At 34.4% G+C, this 19288-nt stretch overlaps 1 protein-coding gene across 2 annotated transcripts; it reads left to right on the top strand.

The window, feature by feature from the left end:
• The first annotated feature begins 5487 nt into the window (after nucleotides 1-5487).
• LOC149208063 (BIIDXI-like protein At5g11420) lies at nucleotides 5488-12376 on the top strand. 2 transcript variants are annotated; one of them, XM_089393993.1, is made up of 3 exons: nucleotides 5488-5559; nucleotides 11146-11643; nucleotides 11756-12376. In XM_089393993.1, exons 1-3 carry the CDS (start codon nucleotides 5511-5513, stop codon nucleotides 12361-12363), a joined length of 1155 nt encoding a protein of 384 aa, XP_089250119.1. In that variant the 5' UTR covers nucleotides 5488-5510; the 3' UTR covers nucleotides 12364-12376. The 2 variants fall into 2 exon arrangements, with proteins under 2 accessions (XP_089250119.1, XP_089250118.1); XM_089393992.1 differs by lacking the exon at nucleotides 5488-5559 and adding an exon at nucleotides 10733-11060.
• The last annotated feature ends 6912 nt before the right edge of the window (nucleotides 12377-19288 follow it).

Genomic DNA, 19288 nt, shown 5'->3' with positions numbered 1-19288 from the left:
AAGCCACTCCTCTGCGACTCTAGCACGCTGGTGGGTTTAGAATCCAACTTAGAAGTTTCTAATCCAACTTATTAATCTCTTAATTTGATATTCGAATTGTCTTTAGTGCTACATTTTGGAAGCTTTTCTGGTGGTTTTTTCAACGTAATTTTTTTAAAATCCTGTAGGAATTTATTGAAATCACAAGTTTGATGGGTAACCCATCACAATCCAAGTGCCCTAGGGGTTTTCCAAGGTGTTGAATCCATATATACAGTAAAAAAAAAGTGTTTAAATAACATAAATCAAGATTTCACCTCAAAAATTTTCACCGGATTCCGACACCCGAAAGTCCAAAAAAATTGCAAAAAACAACTCCTCTAATATTTAGTGAAATATGTGATATCTAAGGATTGACGAATTACGAGAGTTCGAAACGAACTGAGTGTCAGTAATACAACTCCGTTTTTGTGACGTGTAGATGAACCCATTACGAATTGCGAGAGAAATCGTCGGAAACGAAACGAAACGAAACGGTATCAATGCCAGTCCTACAACACCGTTTCTGTCACCTATAGAAATAATATTCTACAACTTTATGGACAGAAAAGACAAATATCTTTCCATGTGCTATGTTTGGAAAAAACTAAAAAGTCAAATGTGTCGGCTAATTATCGAATTTCCATTACAATTCCAAAAAATTTCATGGCTACTAAGTAAATTCTATGGTGTGTAGTTTTTTAATAGTTTTCCCAACGAAGTCGTTATGATTGAACTGCATGATCCTTTCTGCACAGACTCGCTCTCCATTAATGGAGTCAGATATCGCTGTGTTGTGTTATTCTTCAGGTTGCGCCACGACGCCCAAAAGTGCAATGAATGATGTTTCCTGGTACGTATTACACGTGATAGTGCCCGGGCGGTGAGAAGTAATTGGACCCTACGCTTTAATCAAATTCAAAAGCCCTGTGCATCTTGACGCTTCATTCATCTCTTTCGGGAGGTATCGCGATCAAATCTATTCACCCAATAAAAGTAGCGAATAATCTTTAATTCTGGCTGTTAAAAACGTAGCATTGGCTTGTATTCGCGGCGTACCGAAAGAATGAAACCAAACCAGCTTTTTGAGGGCCCGTAGCTATAATATTACTTTTATTTTAACTTCTCCCTGCCAAAGGAAATGTTGTTACATTTAAGTGATACAGAGGAAGGGACGACTTATGTAATCCTTAAATCTGACCTAATATATTAGGTTACTCGTTTTTACATGCTGTCAGTAGTGGTGTGGCGATGAAATTGCCAGCGTTATGTTGAGACGAAGGTGAACGGAATGTGATTAAGATTAAGGGCAAGTTAACATTTTTTTGATATAGAAAGGGTGGGGTTCGATGTTTATCATGGATTGATGATTATCAATTTTTACCAATCAATAACAAGTATGGTTAGTTTCTTGTGGATGAGAGAGTATGATTGGAGACTGTAATGCAAGCAACTTGAGAGGAAATAAAGGTTCAATCCAATGAGAGGGAGAGGAAATAAAATAAAATAAAATAACTAGAGTAGGAGACGAGAGCATTGGAAAACATGGGTAGGCATGTTTACATTTACATATAGATTTATATAATAAGAGAAGAGAGCATGTTGGTTTTCTTGATTGGATCGAAATATTAAAGAGGAGATTGTTAGGTAAACTTGATTTGGTGAAAGAATCAAGAATGTTAAGTCAACAATGTTGGTTTCATGGTATTGGTGGCCCATGATATCTAGCTCATGGTATTACATGTGGCTTGTGGTATTGATCCTGTGGTATTACATGTAGTTAAAGTTTTTCAAAACTTGCAGAATTTCCATGTTGGTTTCATGGTATTGGTGGCCCATGATATCTAGCTCATGGTATTACATGTGGCTTGTGGTATTGATCCTGTGGTATTACATGTAGTTAAAGTTTTTCAAAACTTGCAGAATTTCCATTATAAGGTGCCAAAGTTGATGAAATAGAAAGATGACTTGGTTTGAATGAAGGTGTTTGCAAAGTTATTTGCATTTAATCAAAAGATAATAAATTTATTATTAAACTGATTTTTCCTATATTAAAAAAACAAAAAAACATAATGGGCATAATTTTCTAATATTTTTATCTTTAACCAATAAAAATATAAAAAATTCACTTAAAAAAAATATATATTTTAAATAAATTTTATTTGATATTTATTTGAATATATATATATATATATATGAATTATATGAATTATATTTTTTATTAAAAGATAAACTCAACCCTTAAAAAAAAAATCAAAATTTAATATAAAAATCAACCATTAAATTTAATAACTTAAAAAAATTATAATTTAATTCAAAAAATTAACCATTTAAATGTCATAATACTGTTCTATTGATCCTAAAACAAAATCAATCATTTAAATCACACATAATACTGTTATGTTTGTTAATGGTTTCATCGTGTGCGATGGGTTTTGGAGATGTCTGAATCCATTCAAAGCTCAATACAACCCCGGAACTCACAATCTTAATTAAAGCTATAAAAATCTAGTTTGTCAGATTTTGACGGAATAAACCATCGCATTAAATTATATCACATAAACAATATTTGGAACAATTTATTGCAACGCAACTTCGTTACAAGTGCTTATGTTATAATAATTTTTGCTATATTTTCATATGACTTTACAAAATATAAATTTTATTATTTAGTTTTATAATTATAAGAAAAGTTGGATATTTTTTTATACAGGTAATTGTAATATTATTCACCAATATTTTAATTAGAATATATTTATTTAATTATTAATGAATTTAATTAATTGTATAAATATTACATATTTTTATAAAACATACATCCATTTTGTCTTAAATATTTCTTCTAAATCGTTTTTAGTTTTATATTTTTATGAGTAAATAAAATAAATTTAAAAAATAAACTTAAATATTATAAAAAAAAAATTTAAGTTGATGAGAAGTAAAATAATTTATAATAAATTAAAAATAAACTTAAATATTATAAAACAATTTTTTAGTGGATTACCGATTAAAAAATAAATTTAAATATTAAAAAACAAAATTTTAAGTGGATGAGAAGTAAAATAGTTTGTGAATAAGTATATTATTAAGGTATTTTTTTATTAATGATTACTATTTCAAAACATTACTGAAGTAGAGATTATAATGATAGTGATCATAGTGGATATTGGTCATGCTAGTACAAGACTGTCTTACTTGTGAATTCTTTTGGTCACCAAAAAGCAAAATTTTAAAAATTTCCTCATAAAATTCTAATGAAACGAATTCATAATTACATTTAAGAGGAGACACGAAAAAACTGTGTTCCCCTCTTATAAGTTCATAATTTAATCCTCATTAAAAATCTCCTTCAATCCTCATTAAGGATCTTCATCTTCATTATTTACAGTTTTAAATTATTTCTTTCATTTTCTTCTATTTACCTTGGTCTTACACTCATTGCCATTCATGCAAAAAGCCTTGTTTTTTTAACATGGTGAAGAGTTTACCAGAAAGATGAGTATGTGGGATTACACTCATTCCCATTCATGCAAAAAGCTTTGTTTTTTTAACATGGTGAAGAGTTTACCAGAAAAATCGAGTATTTCCCACATGCTACACATGATTTCCAAAAACAATTATGAACAACGTAAACGCAGCCATATTAAGAATTGATTTAGCTTAAATACATTTAATTATAACATATAAACAAATCAAAAAATTATTCAACAATTAACTAAAAATTTTAAAATAATGACCAGCTTAAATAGTTTTACACTTATATAATCTTTTATATGATTTGGTTTAGTAACTAATTTTTTAAAACATATTTAACATTTCGAAAAATACTTAAAATATTTTGAATATACAAATTTAAATTTTACATGATTTGGCTTAGTAGCCAATTTTTTTAAATATATTTATTATTTTGAAAAACACTTGCAATATTTTGAATATACAAATTTTATAATTAAATTAAAGAATCACAAAAAATAAATTAAAAGATACACCAAAAAGGAAAATATTAATAATAATAATATTTGCACGCGAGTGCATGGATCAATGGTTGGGGCAGTCGGCTGCCACGCACCCCACCAACGATCGAGTCCCGATTTGTAACGTTGCGCAGCAGCATATAAAGTTTCAATGAGGTTGTAATGTGAATGTATCTAGATGTGACGGATGTCAGCTTGTCTGACATGTATATATGTATAAAAAAGAGGGCCCATAAATGCTTCTTCTGGGAACTAGCCCCTCCCATTTTAAAACAAAAAGGAAAATATTAAAAATTTAAACTACTTTGGAAAAATGAGTAAGCAAAAAATTATTTTATTTCTAAAATAAAAACACACTTCACCCACTTATATTATAATATATGTAAATATGATTTCATAGCCACGGGAAAAGGTACAAAATATTTTTTAAAATTAGACGAATAAAAAAAAATTTCAATTTTATTTTTTAAAATAAATGTCCGTGTTCAGCGGTGTGCAGTGTGTCTTGATATATGAATTTTTTGTTTGTTTTTCAAGTCACTCAGGGATCTAGGCTATATTAACTTTTAGTTGACTAGATTTTTTTACCATTTTTTCTCTCCTAACACAGGATACAACCACCCGAGTGACCGAGTGAGATTTTAGCCTAACTAACGAAGCAATCCTCAACCGATTGTGCTCATAAGACTTAACAAAATATATAAACTTACCATGTCTCCTCTCCTAACACAAGATACAACCACACTACCATCTCTCCTCTCCTAACACAAATACAACCACCCTAGTGAGATTTTAGCCTGGGTCGCCTAACTAAATAAGCAATCCTCAACCGATTGTGCTCATAAGAAATAACGAAATATATAAACTTACCATGTCTCCTCTCCTAACACAAGACAACCACCTGAGTGACATTTTAGCGTGGATCGCTTGAATCGCCTAACTAAAAAAGCAATCCTCAACTGATTATGCTAATAAGACTTAATGAAATATATAAACTTTTTAAATTTGTTGTGGATATGATTTAATATTCTCACACAGGTAGTCAAAAAATTGAAAACGTACTTGCTTACTTGCTTGCAGTTAGGTACAAAATTTTGTCGTTTTTTGTTGTCTTGTTTTCAGCGGATTGGAAAGTGGGTCTCTTGTATTTATGCCCATGTGCTCTGCCTAAGATTTGGCTATTGGAAAGTATGGAGTTTAGCAAAACGTAAGGATGGGGATTTTCATTTTTTTAACCAATAGGGATTGGATTTTTCACTGAATACTTGTCATCTCAATGTCAGGTACAATCGGTTGAGCCAGCGATGTCCATGATCCATCCTTCATGGCCTCCCATCCTCGCTGCTCTTCTTCCAAGTCCCTTGGTTTTTTGCATGGATCCACACTCTATAAAATCCCACGCCACGCTTCTGCAAACAACACAACTTCAGTCGGGAGTAACTTCTGAAGTTAACCTGTTTAGCTGGGATTTTGGTTCAAGATGTCGGGCGAACATCTGGCTGTATTTTTCATATCTTAATGGTGTTATGGATCGTGGAACAGAGTGTAGCAATACCCATTAGCGATGGTAAGCATGTAATACTTGTCATTTATGTGTTATATTGGATTGACTTGATGGATTCAAACTATTTTTATAATGTATATATCCACAAGTTTGTTGCCGAATGGCGACTTCGAATACGCCCCGAAGCCCTCCCCCATGAACGGCACGGTGGTCATGGGTTCGAAATCCATTCCTTTCTGGCAGAGCAGGGGTTTCGTGGAATACATATCATCCAGGCAAAAGCAAGGTGATATGGTGCTAATAGTTCCAAATGGAGTTCACTCTGCCAGGCTCAGAAACGAGGCACAATTGACCCAAAGAATCGAGGTGAAGAAAGGATCCTACTCCTCGCTCACCTTCAGCGAGGCTCAAACCTGCACCCAATTGGAGACGTTGAATGTCTCTGTCCCCACTAATGCCGGGGTGCTGCCAATGCAGACTATTTATAGCAACACACAGTGGGATTCGTATGCATGGGCATTCTTGGCAGCCTTCAACATGGTGGATGTTATTGTTCACAAACCTGGCATGGATGATGATCCCACTTGTGGTCCTCTCATCGACAACATTGCCATCAAGGAGCTCTTTCCCCCTCCATACATTGGGGGTAATTAATTAATCAAATCATTAGTACTACCATTGCTTACTGCGCAATAATACACTCTTTCAAAAAAGCATAATGTTTAATAGTTGAGTCATATTTGTGTTAACTAATGTACAGGTAACTTGGTGAAGAATGGGGATTTTGAAGAGGGGCCTGTAATATTTCACAACTCATCTTCTAGAGTCCTCTTGCCTCCCAACACCGATGATGACAATTCTCCACTGTCGGGGAGTCACTCAAGGCCGTCAAATATATTGACTCCCTACACTACGCCATTCCGCAAGTAGAGGTAAATGGCAGCGTAAGAGAACAAGGCCTCAAAATGCAGATGGGAAGGAAAATATGTAATCGAAAATGAAGTTAAATGTAGCTAGACAGGGACACGGGTCATAGCAGCAGCAGCACAAAGGTGAGGGCACTGATCGGTTGGAGTGTTGAAAATGTGGGGAAGAACACGTTAGGAGAGATTGTTCACGGCATCAGGGTGGTAGGCCTAAGATATACACTGCACAAGAGGTGAAAACTGTTGGGGATGTTGGTCAGAGTATTTCTCGTATCGATGCAGTAATGGACAACACACAGACAAAACACCATGCATCTATCATTGAGATGGATGGTAAGCTTTGTGATCAAGTTATTTCTATTTTGATTGACCCTGGATCTAATTATAGCTATGTTAGTCCTAACTTGGTGGATAAGTGTGGTTTGAGTAAGGAATTGCATGCAAAATCTTAGTTAGTGCAGTGGGCTACAGGTACCAAGAAGCCAGTGCATCATTGAGTAAGAATATCATTACTAATATTTTTAATTAGAATATATTTATTTGTTTACCAATTTAATAAATTATATAAATATTTAGTATTTTTATAAAACATATATCTATTTTGTTTTAAATATTTCTTCTAAATGATTTTTAGTTTTATATTTTTATGAGTAAATAAAATTAATATTAATATAAATCTTAAAAACCGTTTAAATCTATAAAAAAAAATAAACTTAAATATTATAAAACAAATTTTTTAGTTTATGATAAATTAAAAAATAAGTTTAAATATTAAAAACCAAAATTTTAAGTTTATGAGAAGTAAAATAATTTGTAAGTATATTAAAGTATTTTTTTGATTAATGGTTATTGGTTCAAAACTCTATGATTGGTATTAATTATAAAGATATAGTGATAGTTACTTGTGAATTTTTTAGATTATCAAATAAAGCAAAATTTTAAAAATTCTAATGAAACACGATTCATAATTGCATTTAGGAAGAGACACTAAAAGAACCTTGTTTCTTTATAAGTTCATAATTTAATCCTCATTAAGGATCTCCATCATTCACTATTTTAAATTATTCTTTTTGTTTTCTTCTATTTATTTTGATCTTGCACTCATTGGTGTCCATGCCAAAAGCCTCGTTTTTTTTTTAATAGGGTGGAGCATTTACTAGAAAGATCAAATGTTTCCCACTTGCTCCACATGATTTCCAAAAGCAATTATGGACAACATAAATGCAATCATATTAAAAATTGATGTGGCTTAAATACCTTTAACTAGAAACATACAACCAAACCAAACAAATTATTCAATAATTATTCAATCTTTTACATGACTTGGTTTAGAAACCAATTTTTTTAATATGTTTTTAAATATATAAATATATTCAACATTTTTTAAAATATTTAAAATATTTTGAATGTGCAGATTTTATAACTTAAATTAAAGAATTGGAAAAATAAATTAAAAGGTACACTAAAAACAAAATATAGAAAATTTAAACTATATTACAAGCCTGTTGTGGGAAAAACACAACTCCTTGTTATTCACTTAATTTTCACTATGTAGACCCTTTAATTGAATGATTGGTGATATTACTATTTGATTTTCATAATCTTGATTGGTTCAATGAATTCAATCTGTTTCTATTTTCCTACCATATATTTGTGTGGTTTCATTTGGACGTTTGATCTATGGCACCTAATTGAAGATTGGACATTTTCGCTCCCTTGAGCTGTTAAAATGTATAAATTGCACATTATTTTTGTTTCATAAATTTATTTATCTATAAGAATGTATCGTTCTTGTTGTAGGAAAAACCCAAGACCCCATTATTTGAAATATTTATTTCAAATAATGGGGACCTTTCCTTAAATTTTTGGCTAAACCATTTTTTATGATTTTCATTTGATTAAGTATCCTACAATTTTGTCATTTTTCTATTTTCATCAGATTTCTATTTTGACTCTTTCACTGAATTTGACTTTTAGTTTGAAAATGACACTTCTTTGAAGTTTGATCAAATTTTAGTTTGAAAATGGCACTTTGAAGTTTGAACATTTTGTAGCTTCGTTTAAAAAATGTACAAAATGTATATTATTTTAATTTTTGTAAATAATTAATTTTCAATTATAAATATTAATATATATTCTATAAATATTTTATTATATTTGATACATAACTCCGGAGACCAAGAAGTATTCATAAACTTTTAGCCTTAATCATTAATTAAAAATGCGTCATGTATAATAAACCATGAATGAGAGTTTTTGGGCATTGGAACTTTGTCGAGAGAATTCTTTTGGAAATCTCCGATATCCAAAGTTCGAGCCATATAAAGAGGCATATTAAATCATATAAACCAAAGTCTGATTCATATTATTAATCTTGTGGCATATTCAAATAAATTGTTAAATGGTTTAAACTTTACATGAAACAAAGTTCGATGAATAATATTAGTGTGGCATAATAAAAAGATAATCTAAAGTCCCAGACTCATTTAACAAAGTGATTGTGTTATTGTTTATAGGTGCTGAACCAAGGTCTTAATACTTATTATAACTTGTGCCTTTATGTTATAAGGTTAAACATATAAAGTTTTGAGCACCTAAAGCTTTGGGCCCACTTCTCTGGCGCCTTTTCTTTCCACTTCGCTCCCTATTACCGGTATCAACTTATATCGCAACTTTTATATGATACACATCTAAGATTTGCCGATATCAAGATTTCTCCACTAACCCATCCTCCGTTATCCGATATTCATCTCCACCTCGGGACCCGATATGAATATAAAACTGGTTTAATTGTAACATTGGTTTCGTCATTAATCGCAACTTTTCAAGTGGTTACTCTTAAAGACATTACAAAACACCCAGTGCTCATATCCTTGTGTCTCTTTTGTTTAGCCTATTTCTGCATTTCTTCATCATAAACATAGTTACTTACATTTCTTCATCATAAACATAGTTACTTATCAAACTAGAAAATTAATTAGTATTCGTTTTTTTAAGGTAGTAAAAAAATCAATCAATTTTGAAAAGTGGTTATTTAGAATAACTTTTTTTAGTATATTTTTGGCACTTGCCATTTTTTTATGAACATCTAAAATGTTTTAGATGTGAGTGATTTTCATATTGATTTTGAAAACTGTTGATGCAGGAGCGATCTCTTTTTTTAGAGAATTTATTTTTGACACTTTACATTTTCTAATGTTTTCTTCTTCCGTGAAATATTTATGTGTTTTTTTTCAATTTTTTTTGTAATAAAATCTCGTCAATATTTTTAAACATATGACAAAAAAGACATTTTCAATATAAATACAATGAATAAAGTACACATTTTGATATGTTTTTTTGTTAAATATGACATAAAAGACATTTTCAGTATAAATACAATGAAAAAAATACACATTTTGAAAATTTTTGTTGATGATAAGGATGGTGGTGGTGGTTAACGTCCACTGAGAACAAATTGGTCTATGAACCTATAATTTTCTTAGTTCTTAATTGTCTGACTTCTCGTCTTTCTTGGCAAGATTGGTGTTGTAGCTTTCATTTTTTTTTTCTCTACGGTCTTCCAACTCCCTTTATTTTGCATCTCCTTCATCTCTTCTGGTTCTTGGGACATTGGTGTCTTAGCTTAGCGATCTGTTGTGTTCGTCATTTTGAAGATAGTCAAAGAAGAAGTTTGGTCTGGGAGATCTGCTTAAAAATGACATGTTAAATAAACAATTTTTATGAGAAAATCATTTAAAAAAAAAAAATTGTTAAGAATTTTATGTCAAAAATTAATAGTAATTATTATTTTTTGCAGGTGAAAATTTAATTTTTTATTTTTTATTTATTATAGTTTTGAATTTTTTTTTTAATATAGTTTTGAATTAAACAAAATCTTTCAATAGAAATCACATAAAAAAATGGACCATTTAAATATGTAAATATAATTTCATAGCAAAATTCCAAAATATTTTTTATATTGCAAAATTCCAATTTTTTTTTTAAAATTAGACTAGGGACAACAAAAATTATTGTGTAAAAACTTGTTCCACCTTTGTCTTTTAAAATAAAAGCGCACATGCAGCGGCTTATATATATGAACTTTTTAAATGCACTGAGTCTCACAGGTAGTAGAAAAATTGAAAACGTACTTGCTTGTAGTTGGGTACAAAATTTTGTCGTTTTCTACTGTCTCGTTTTCAGCGGATTGGAAAGTGGGTCTCATGTATTTAATGCCCACGTGCTCTGCTTAAGATTTAGCTCTTCGAAAGTATGGGGTCTAGCGAAACGTAAGGATCGGGGATTTTCATTTTTTTAACCAGTAGGGATTGGATTTTTCACTGAATGCTTGTCATCTCAATGTCCGGTACAATCGGTTGAGCCAGTGCTATCCATGATCCATCCTTCATGGCCTCCCATCCTCGCTGCTCTTCTTCCAAGTCCCTTGTTTTTTTTCATGGATCCGCACTCTATAAAAGCCCGGGCGAGGCTTCTGCAAACAACACACCTTCAGTCGGGAGTCACTTCTGAAGTTACGACGTGTTTAGCTGCGATTTTGGTTCAAGATGTCCAGAGGGAGAACATCTGGCTGTATTTTTCATATCTTAATGGTTTTATGGATCGTGGAACAGAGTGTAGCAATACCCATTAGCGATGGTAAGCATGCAATGGCTGTCATTTCTGTGTAATATTGGATTGACTGGATGGATTCAAACTGTTTTTATAATGTATATATCCACAGGTTTGCTGCCGAATGGGCACTTCGAATACGCCCCGAAGCCTTCCGCCATGAACGGCACGGTGGTCATGGGTTCGAAATCCATTCCTTTCTGGCAGATCAAGGGTTTCGTGGAATACATATCGTCCGGGCAAAAGCAAGGCGATATGCTGCTAATAGTTCCAAATGGAGTTCACGCTGCCAGGCTCGGAAACGAGGCACAATTGACCCAAAGAATCAAGGTGAAGAAAGGATCCTACTACTCGCTCACCTTCAGCGTGGCTCGAACCTGTGCCCAATTGGAGACCTTGAATGTCTCTGTTCCCCCTGATGCCGGGGAGCTGCCAATGCAGACTCTTTATAGCAGCACAGGGTGGGATTCGTATGCATGGGCCTTCTGGGCGGCCTCCAACATGGTGGATGTTATTGTTCACAATCCTGGCATGGATGACGATCCCGCTTGTGGTCCTCTCATCGACGACATTGCCATCAAGGAGCTCTTTCCCCCTCCTTACATTGGCGGTAATTAATTAATCAAATCAATAACTACCATTTCTTACTGCGCAATAATAAACTGTTTCAGAAAAGCATACTGTTTAATAGTTGAGTCATATTTGTGTTAACTAATGTACAGGTAACCTGGTGAAGAATGGGGATTTTGAAGAGGGGCCTCTAATCTTTCGCAACTCATCTTCCGGAGTCCTTTTGCCTCCCAACACCGACGATGACAATTCTCCACTGCCGGGATGGATAATGGAGTCACTCAAGGCCGTCAAATATATCGACGCCCTCCACTATGCCGTTCCGCAGGGGAAGAGAGCGGTGGAGCTCTTGGCCGGGAAGGAGAGCGCCATTGTACAGATGGTCACGACAGAGGTGGGGAAGGCGTACGTTCTGAGCTTCTTGGTGGGAGACGGGAACAACACGTGCAATGGCTCCATGATCGTCGAAGCTTTCGCGGGGCGAGAGACTCTGCATGTTCCCTACGAATCGAAAGGGACGGGAGGGTTCAAGATGGGTAACCTCACGTTCACTGCGACTTCTGTGAGGACTCGCATCGCATTCTTGAGCAGCTACTATCACATGAGGAGTGATGACTTGAGCTCCTTGTGTGGTCCTGTGATAGACGATGTCAAGCTTTTTTCTCTTCATGCTAATAACTCCGCAACATTCTCCTCCTGGAAAGATCTGTTTTGGCCCTATATTATACTTATGTTGCTTCTGGTTAGCTCTTTGGTCTAAAGACTCACACTAAGAAGCTGTGAGGTATATATGTATGTAGTTTTCCTTCTTTGCTCCGGAATGCGTTGTATATCTTTATCCTCCTCATAATGTTGTACATTGACATTAATGAACATGAAAAACGACAAGTGTTTATGTACAAAAGCCGAAAAGATCGTAATACCCAAACAAAAGAATCCCATGGTTACACATATATCTTGTACTTGTGGATGGAGGTGGAGGTGAGGAGGAAGGAAACGATGGCGGCAAGAATGGAACTAGGGTTTCAACTGCGCACGAATGCATCTCTGGGTATGGCCGCCTGGCTCTATCCTCTTGCCGGCTTGGAGGGCAGTCATGGCGGCCAGGACACAGGGCGGCATCGGAGAAGTCTTCACCATTCGTCCTTACCGCCCATGCTTGGCCTCTCTGGTTTATATTTAACTTATGGGCCCTCGGTTTTTTGGTTTCGCAGGACAACTGAACGGCAATGGACGACAAGGGGTTTGTTGTTTCTGACAGATTTGGGGGACCGACGGCTGCAGCGGGCTATCCTCCACAGCCTTTTCTGCGCACAGGAAGCGGGTCGAGCAGGCTTTGCGCCCAGCGGCGACTCTGTGACTGTGATGGGGCTTTTGTCTGACCATCGTTTGCTGCAGGGGATTGAGCGGGGATCTCCCAGCGATTTATCGGGTCCAGGGGTGGCCTTGGGGCGGACATTCCTTCTGTGCTGGTCACCTGCCGTCTCGGGCATTGAATATTTCTTCCTGCTGGTAGTTTTGGACATCGGAAATACTGAGGAGGTGATGCTCTGCCTCTTCTTGAAACTGTTTTTATACAGGGTCACCATGAAACAACAGACCGGCGCAATGATATTGGCAATGGAGGTGTGGTCTCAAAATCTTTTGTGTGACATCAACTACTCAGGGTGGCCCTCGGTGACTTATGCTCTCTCCATGGACTCGCGATCTGGGAGGTACATGCGTGAGGTGGGCGCCAGGATCCAGGCTGCTCTTAGCACTGAAATAGAGTGGAGCTCTGCTTTGCCTTCCTGGCTATCATTTGGACAGAGAAAATACAGTAAAATAGTTAGGGGGCAGCCCACTGTGGTTTCTTTTGAGCGGGGAGCCGAGACAGGGGAAGCCACAAATGTGTTGAACAAAAATAGGGAAGCATTGCATATTACACAGAACATACCCAATATGCAGATGCTCCCCCACCATGCGGCTGATCCACACTTCCAGGATGAAAACAGGATTCAAATTTTTATAAAATCAATTGGGGGAGGCCACTGCTGCATGAGACTCCGTAGGGGATCAAACATACAAGAGCTTAAAAAAGAAATACAACATCAACTAGGAATACCATCAAATAACCAGAACCTGATTTGTGCAGGACGCAGTTTACAGGATCACCATACGCTACAGGAATATGGGATCTGTCAAGATACAACCATATTTCTGAATCTCAGGCTGCGTGGTGGATGCAAAGGATCCGGATCAAAGACGCCAGCTTCTTTCCGTGACGCAGTTAAGGGCAAAGGAAAAATGCAGAACAAACCAGAGATACTAACAGAGCTACCAGGTCCTTATATAGTAGATCAAAAGCTGGAATCCCCCATCCTCCAAGTCACCATGCCAGAGGTAACAGATCTACACTCTGTCCTCACCAAAACTGCTTTAATATGTAGATTCAATGGATTCTGGCCTAAATCCGATGCTTTACATCAGTGGATATACTCCAATTGGACTCCAGACTGCGATATACACCTATGTTCAAAAGGCTTCTTCATAGTTAGCTTCCATACAGAAGAAGAAAGGGATAGTATTATTTCTGAGGGGCCTTGGTTTTGGGGTAATGCTGGTCTTTTTGTTACCCCTTGGTTCGCTGATTTTGATGCAAACACTATGAAAATCACAACAATGCCTGTTTGGGTGCGGCTTCATAATCTCCCATTACATTTCTGGCATAATTTAGTTTTAGCTGCCATTGGGAATACCTTAGGGAAATTCATAAAAATGGATGAGGACAGAGTTTGCAGAGGAATCTTTTCCTTCGCCAGAATTTGCGTTGAAGTGGATATGAGTCAGGGGCTGCCTGAACATATCTCACTAAACTTCAACAACTCTCAGTGGCTTCAGTCCCTTGACTATGAAAACACCGCTTTCAGATGTCGCAGTTGCAGGCAAACAGGTCACCTCCAATACTCTTGCCCCCTGGTCAAAAAGAATCCTAAAGGAAACAAGAACAGGAAAAATAAGCCCAATGGTTGGCAGCACACGAATCCGCTGGAAGAAGAGGACACACTGTCTGAGGAGGCAGATAATCAAGTGGAATCCGACACAAATATGGAACAGCAGGGTACACAAAATGATATCTCCCAAGACCCTCATCTGGAAGCTCCACAAAATCTAATTCAGCAACATCCTCAGTTGGATGTTGGTGGCATCAAAAGATCTCATGGGTCGGAAGGCTCGGAATCCGACAAGGAAATTCCAGTGATCACTCCGGAGTCCATGCAGGCTATCATTGTTCCCTCTCCAGACACACAGGGTTGGCGTAGAGTGGAAAAGAAAAAGGGTCGCAAAGCTTAGGCTTGCTACTTATTATGTATATTATTTGTTTTTATTTGGCTCCGTCCTTCTCATGGACAGCTATCTGCATATGCTTTCTAGCATCTACAACATGTAATTTTTTTCATTTTATGAATATAAATTACGCGCTCGTTTTCCCCCGGGAAAAAAAAAGAATCCCATTGTTGTAAAATGTTTAAATATCTTTATCCTATAATGTTTTATATTGACATTAATGACTACGAAAAACTAACAAGTGTTTATGTACAAAAGCCAAAAAGAAAGTAATAACCAAACAAAAGAATCCGATTGGCAAGAGGCAGGAAAAGCATAACCAATAATAGTGTTCCGTTCACCTTTGCCCAATGTAAAAAAATTCTCCCTTAGAAACGAGAGTGCTTCATTATCCCATGTCAAATAAACTTTAGATCCTTGTGAGTATAAAATCCATGCAACAAAGACACTAGTTCAAAATTCCACTTCTTTCTCCCTTTAGCTATTGTTGACAAGTTCATTTCCCAACTACAATAGCTTGAAGGCCCGATCATAACATTGGAATTTATCAACAAACTCATCACTTGAACTCCCCATGGAAAAAAGTAAACATCTTATATAACAATGTGGTTGATGTCATCTTCCCCACACCAAGAGAATGCAAAAATCATGGATTGCAAATACAAGAACAAATTCTTTTGAAATCCCTTTCCAAATCCATCTTACATAACATAATTTCACCCCCACCACCAAACAGGGGAAATGTAATAATGCCATCCCCTCCATCACACAGAGGAAATATTGTACTTCTCTTGTTCAAATTATGTTCCAACCACCAACCATGTTGCCAATTAATGAACTTGATTCTAAATGCTATACTTGAGAATGTTTTGAGAACCAAATTCTCCTCGCCCATGAAGGAATAACATCCACCGCTTACTATTGTCAACACCCATTACTCAGAAACTATTAATCAACCACAATCCAACTCGACAACACCTTAAACATGCCCAAGTACAAACACTCTATGCAATCCAAAACATAAACATGCCCAAGTACAAACACTATGCAATCCAAAACACAAGCTAGCAGCTAACTCTAGATCCACTTTGGCAATTATTGAAACATCTCATCTCAACTTCATCATGCACGAGAATGCACATTGTGGACATGTGTACCTCCCTCCCCAAATACATTGGTTTAAGATCATTAAAAGATTGGAAAATCATTAGCCCTTACTTTAGACAAAAAAGAACATTAAACCAAAATTATTTGAGAAGTGTACTAGGTTTCAAATCCTTAGAATAAGAATCCATCTTAAAATATTAAATTATTTTTCAAAAATGTCTCATAGGTTTTTTAAAATTTATCATAAAAATTTAAACAACCATGGACAATGTTCATATGCTTCACCCTAATTGTTTATAACAAATCTTAAATCCAAAAAAAATGACATTTCAATTTTCATGTATTTAATATTATATTTTAGAGTTTTCTAGGACATTTTAATTTTCCATGTCATTTGTTTTCCAACTATTTTAATAATATTGATATTTTTATTTAAAATTATTTAAATCATATTTTTATTTTAATAATACTTATATGTTTAGTTACGATTATTCAATACAATTTCTTTAATAACATTAATATTGCAATAGATTTTTATTTTGATAATTATGACTATATTTTTATTTATAATATTATTTAATTAATATACTTCTTTAAAATTATATAATTATAAAAAATCCACATATTTAAACATTTTAATATATTAAAATTTATTAAAATTAATAGATCTTTCAGTTATAATGGAAATCGACCTATCAAATAATTTTACACTTCAATATTTTATCAAAATTCCTACATCAACTATTTATATGGTGTATCGCTATGACACTAATGCATGTCTTACTGTATCATTTTGTACTTACACTACATTGTAGTGGAGAAAGTACTCTCTCATTCTCAGAAACCACCCTTTTAACAAAGGTTAACCGATTACCCTAGGATATATACAATGAATATGGTTTCCTGTAAAGGTTTTTAAATTTGAAGTTGGTATATATGTGAGAGAGAGAGCATGTGTCATAATTTTGTAAAATCATATTGATTTTGATATATTATTTCTTTTCTTATAAATATATTTTAAAATATAGAAATTTTTAATAATAATAAAGAGTATATATTATATATTTAAAATTAAATTAAAAAAATAATATAAGAAATAATAAATTTTAGTAATAAAATAAAATAGATGTTAAATGATTAGTGTAAATATTTTATCTTAAATATTGAAATAAATAAATAATTTTTAATATTTAAATATTTACAAAATAAATAAATATGATAATTCATTATTTTAAATTTTATTTTATTTTTTTATATTTTTAATAATATATAAATTGAATTAATAAAAATAAAAATATTAAAAAAAATTATAATTTCGAAAATGTAAATATTGTGGATCACAAATTAGATAGTGTAAGATGAGAAACATTATTAAATAGGTTGATTATGAGCAAACTATAACTATAAAATATTTTATATTTTTTAGTAATGAATTTATAAAATTGTTCTTCATAAATGTTTTGGAGTATTCTTCAATTTAGCTTTTTAGATTATGAATGTATTTGTAATGATGATATAGCTTCAAATTGGAAATATGTAATTTAAGTAAAAAATTATGTTTGATTTTCTAAAATGTATATTGAGGTGTATTATCATATTATTTAAGGAAAAGAAAAAGGATTATATATCTATGAGAAGGGAAGAAAGGAAAAGAAAAAGGATTATATATTTATGAGAAGGGAAGAAAGGAAAAGAAAAGGGACTATAAGTCTATGAGAAGGGAAGAATGGGCTTCACAAGTTAAGAGGAAAATTAATATTACTTTGGTGTTGCTTACCTTTTTTATAACATTTTTTTAATGCTTATTAAATTGTTCACCAACATTGAGATATATGGATTTCTCATGAAGGAATATGATTTTAGTTATTATGTAAATATAATCTATTATCTTGAGTGTACAAGTTTTTGTTCTTTTAGTTGTTTCTTTGTGTTATAGGTCATTTTGTCACATCTGATCAATAGGCCTGCAAACTTCACCAATCAATATCCATGAACATGTTTTCATCATCCCTTCACAAATCCTTAAGCATAACTCCTCCAAAAAGTATGAGTTTCTGGAACCAACTACTCAAAATTAGTGTTTTTAGCCCCAGTGTTGTCTGTCCTCTTGGTCACCTGCATTCAGTGCATGTTTCTCCCTTAGGCATCAACATTGATCAACACTTGTTGCCTCCTTCTGTAGATGCGTTGATTCTAGAAATTCAAGAAAAATAAAAAATAATTCTGAAGCTTCCTCTTCCAGAAGCTTCCAAGGTGGTTAACTATTTACCTTGGATAGAGATCTCGAATTGTTATCTGATCCTAATCCTATGGTCAAATCTCTTATCCTTGAGCGTCGAATCACTGATGGTGATCCTACACCATTGATCTATGACTCCACCCAATGCCTCATAACAATCATGCAAGTACCCAGCAGATCTCCGCACATCTATACATCGTGGTTGTCGGGAACAACTCCTGTAGGGTAACTTGCGAGGAGGGTAAAAAGGAGGTGACCCCCAAAGAATAAGCGATAAAGGGATGTTGTTAATTGATGGATTGATGGTCCACAATCATTCTAGGACCCTCCCTCACTTTTTTGAATACCACCATAGGGGGTGTCAGAGGCGGTATCTGGTTTTCTCCAAATCATTGTCCATTGGAAAAGCACTCTGCCCCCGGTCACAACACCTGGGTACATGGGGTATGGCCCAAGGCCTCCACCCACGATCTCGATCACGGTCGTATGGCCACATGCAACTTCTATAAGCGACCCAAACCATCAACATTGCCCGCTAGATAAATTACCCCGCAGGAGGCCCCGCCTTGTGGACTTTCCCCATGCCATAACACTGGCTCGATGTTGTGCCCCTCTGGGACATGGTGCACTCCACGCCACAATATGACATGGCCCAAGCGAGAAACTGAAGTCTCACCTTTGAACTTCCATTGCCAAAGCGACATGCAACTTTAATAATATGCATATAATCAAATAAATGGTATACTCCACATACACTACAACAAAACAGACAATTTGCACTTAATTTAGCACCAGATTTTAGTGCATTTTTTTTTCAATTGAGATGAGCAGCCTGACACTAAATTTGGCTCTATTGTACAATTTTTAAAGCATCCTTTTTTGCACCAAATTTTGCATCTTTTTTTATGCCAAATTTTGCATCATATTTTGCACCAAGATTTTCATTTTGTTCTACAATAGGTTTTGCTTCTAGTTTTGTGCCATTTTTTGCATCTATTTTTGCATCATTTTT

This window comes from Pinus tabuliformis, chromosome 1_2 (assembly GCF_031772625.1).
Source record: "Pinus tabuliformis cultivar Carrire ecotype Pingquan chromosome 1_2, CPIR1, whole genome shotgun sequence".
NCBI classification, from domain to species: Eukaryota; Viridiplantae; Streptophyta; class Pinopsida; order Pinales; family Pinaceae; genus Pinus; species Pinus tabuliformis.
This window is presented reverse-complemented; position numbering and strand designations above follow the sequence as displayed.